Here is a 3,839-nt window from a genome sequence, read left to right on the forward strand (position 1 = left end):
ATCATCTCTTTCTATTGAGAACTAATTTTGGAACAAGGTAAAATACTGAGAAGTGGTCAGAACTGATATTTGGTTCTCAGTATGTACTTATATTTGATCGATGCAAGCCACTTGAGCTGAATTTATTCCCCCAAATTTCTTGGCCCGATTTACTAATATTTAAGCATTTCCCTTTTCTTGGAGCTTCTTATTTTAAGTATACCATAGGTTAAGCTCTATTTCAATCTCCATACAGTGATGCAGCCGTATGGCAATGGTGGAAATGGACCTTGTGCACACGAGCAATTTCCTAGATAGAAGGATGATGGTTTATAAATTACAAAACTCTTATAAATGCCCTGCTATGGTATTACTTCGGCAGCATTTCTATTGCGCAAAAATAAAATAAAAAAATAAAAAAAAAATGTATAGGGAAGCTCGATTATTAATTATATATATACCATAGATGATTACATTAGAGTACTCCATGCAGGCAGATAATGAACCAGCAAAACATTACAGTACCGTTCAAAGGAAAGCTAATATACATATTTGTATTAGCACCCACAGATAGCTGAAATTCTAGACTGGAATTAAGCACCCAGTACTCCAACATGAACAACGACCAACAGCTAGAACCCTTACACAGACTATGTTTAGCATTGGGCCCCAGAAAATGGTGATATCAGTATTTGTTGAAGGAACCCGAGTCCTGCATTCTGGAAATCGCCTTCTCGAGTTGGCTCCACCTCTGCTCCAATGTCCCAAGGTATCCGACGGACATCCTCACCAACCCTGGTGAAATTCGAGCCATCGCCTTCTCCTCATCATTCATCTCACTGCTGGTGCTACTGCCTGAGCAGGACATAAGAGTCTCATAATATCCCAGGCTAACTGCCATGAACCCAAACTGGGTGCTATTCTGCAAGTGGTGCATCAGCCTGTTAGCCCTTTCCTCGGTCTCCATGTCAACGCAGAGAAGCCCACCGTAGCCATACTCTTTGTTGGCAAAGGACTTCAAAAGGGTGTGGTGCGGGTGGTCCTCAAGCCCTGGGTAGATGACCTTAAGGCCCAGCTTCTTCATCCTTGTGGCGAAAACCAGTGCTCGGTGGCAATGTTCCTTCATTCTTAGGCTCAAGTGAGGAATTCTCTCAGACAGTTCGAATGCAATTTTGGGGTTCATTGTAGGGCCCAAAAGCATCAGGGTCCCTTGGTGGAGGTCCATCATGGAGTTCACAAGACTTGCAGGCCCACATACAGCTCCTGTAAATTGTCATTGTGATATTAATTTCATATACATGTTGGATGCTAAAGCCACATAGGGAAGCCACTGAAGAGGCTTTTTTTTTTTTTTTTTCATACTTTTTTTTTATATCTTTAAATATTTTTTTAAAAAAATATTCACAATGTACATCATATAAAAATATTTCTTTAATCATTAAAAAAATAGAAGAAGAAATAGGTGAGTCACTATCGGTGGGCTAAGCATTATCCATAAAATAAAGAGGTCCACAAGCCATTTATAAAGCTAATACTGGATCGATAGAGAGGTATGTATATTTCAAAATCACATGTCTAAATGGTAATTTAATTATGACTGAAACTTCCCATTTATTAATATTGCTAATAACAATTAACTCGGGATTAAGATATGCTATCCAAGTTTGAATAGTAAACGTTATCCCTAATGATTCTCTTTTACCAAAAAGCCATATATGAGTAAGTTCGTAAAGGATTTAAAGTAACTTTTTTGTGATGGGATGTATAAATAAAAATTAATTTATAAATTAATATAATTTAATATGATATATTATATTAAAAATTAATTTTTATTATAAAATAAATCTTAACAAAACCACAAGAAAACTCTCAATCGATAAAGACATGCTAGGACCCAGTACCTCAAAATGCAACATCACATAAATTATAACATCACACACATGTAAAAAATAAAACATGCAATTTAATTATTTAAAAATAAAGAAGAAGAAGAAGAAGAAGAAGAAGAAGAAGAAGACAGAGAAAAGTACTGCTTGTAACATGTGGCAACATCATTCACGAGTGAAAGCAACTCATCACGTGAATCCAAAATGCCTTGTGGGTCTGACTGGAGAAAGGTTTCACGTTTTTAACTGACATTGAGTTTAATATTTTTTAATTTTTATTTTACATCTTGTCATTTTATTTCTACGTGATTTTATCGCAGGTTATTACGCCATTAATGGATTAATTTCAACCTGTCGGGGAGATAAAGCCGCGACACGTGTGCGCTATAAAAATAGAAAGGCCAGAAAATATTTGCTGCTTACCTGCAATAATATCCGCCCCACCACTTATGAATTTAGAAATGCTGTGAATCACGACGTCGGCGCCGAGCCGAGCAGGCGAGACCACCATGGGAGCGAAAGTGTTGTCGACAACGACCTTGACTCCCTTCTCGTGTGCTATCCGGCTCAGCTCGGGTATGTTAGCCACTCTCAGCGTGGGATTCGAGATGGACTCGAAGTACAGCACCTTGGTTCGGCCTTGGACGATGGCGTTCCTCACCGATTCTAAATCGCTCATGTCCACGAACGTTGTCTTAATGTTGCACGCCCTGGGGAGGAAGTGGGTCAGCAGGGCGTGGGTCCCGCCGTAGAGGACCGTGGAGGCGACGATGTGGCCCCCACTGCTGACGAGTTGGAGGAGTACGGAGGATATCGCGGCCATGCCGCTGGAGGTGCAATAGGCGGCTTCAGTGCCTTCCAAAGCCGCCATCTGACGGCTGAGATTCAACACGGTCGGGTTGAAGTGACGGCTGTAGATGAAGAAGTCGCGGTCGGGGCCGAGCTCCCCTGTGAACATACGGCTCAGGGTCTCCGGCTCCATCACAGTGAAGGTAGCCGAGGCCTCGATGGACATGTTCACGCCTCCATGCTCGCCGAATTCGTGGCGAGCAGCAGCTAACGTAGCTGCCGGATCATCCCACGTAGATGCCGCAGACAGCATTTGTTTCTTCGCGCTGAGGATATTGTCGCCGCCGAAGTCATCGGACCTGGTATGTTTCTTGTCGGAGATGGCAAAGCCTGGGGTTTTGGTTTCAGCCATGTTGTTGGTTTTGGATATTGCAGATGGCAGACGGGTATTGAGAACTGAAGAGAGAGTTGAGGAGGAGCCTTCGGATGGGAAGTTTAAATAAGAGAGCCTGTGAGAACGACAAAAAGCTTTTCGTTGGGTTATGGGCAAAGTTATGAGTAAGAAAGACGATGGAGGGTTGAGGAGAGCCTACGGCCCAAATAGACTTGAGAAATTAATGCACTCTTTTTTTTTTTTTTCTCTTTTTTTTTTTTTGGGTGTGGGGATAAATTGGATAAGATCTCATGGTTTACCTTAATGGTGGGTGTGAAAGTACAGTGAATCTGGTCACGTTTTGAGAGTCCAGACTCCAACCGTAGAATAATCTGTGATTTTCTCATGTGTGACCATTTCAAATCAGAAGAGAAGATTTGGTAGGACTCCAAAAATTAAAGGAAAAACAATAAACTGAGAATGTAATTTATAATTATATGATCAGGCACTTTGTTTTTTCTCATGACATGCATATTAATCTCTTCCTGCCATTTAAAAAAATTATTATGCTTAGATTAAGGCTGAGCATTGACCAAGTCGGAGTTGGTATGCTCATCCTCAACTTCGAGATGTTCATCCTTCGCTCCAATTCTAACTCCGACTTATTGGGAAGGAGTTGAATTTTAGACTTTTTTGAGTTTTTTTTTTTAAAATTAATTATGAAACTAATTAACAAAGTTTCATGGCCTCTACCATGCATATAATATATATATATATATATATGTATGAGTTGGGCATATATATGATCTCGA

The 3,839-nt window shown here is 40.5% G+C and overlaps 1 protein-coding gene across 1 annotated transcript; it reads right to left on the reverse strand.

Moving 5' to 3' along the window:
- Nucleotides 1-406: 406 nt before the first annotated feature.
- LOC122282621 (methionine gamma-lyase-like) lies at nucleotides 407-3,213 on the reverse strand. The gene is made up of 2 exons (XM_043094564.1): nucleotides 2,289-3,213; nucleotides 407-1,242 (listed from the first exon to the last, which is right to left on the reverse strand). Exons 1-2 carry the CDS (start codon nucleotides 3,064-3,066, stop codon nucleotides 665-667), a joined length of 1,356 nt encoding a protein of 451 aa, XP_042950498.1. The 5' UTR covers nucleotides 3,067-3,213; the 3' UTR covers nucleotides 407-664.
- Between the last annotated feature and the right edge of the window lie 626 nt (nucleotides 3,214-3,839).

Source organism: Carya illinoinensis, chromosome 11, assembly GCF_018687715.1.
Source record: "Carya illinoinensis cultivar Pawnee chromosome 11, C.illinoinensisPawnee_v1, whole genome shotgun sequence".
NCBI lineage: Eukaryota > Viridiplantae > Streptophyta > Magnoliopsida > Fagales > Juglandaceae > Carya > Carya illinoinensis.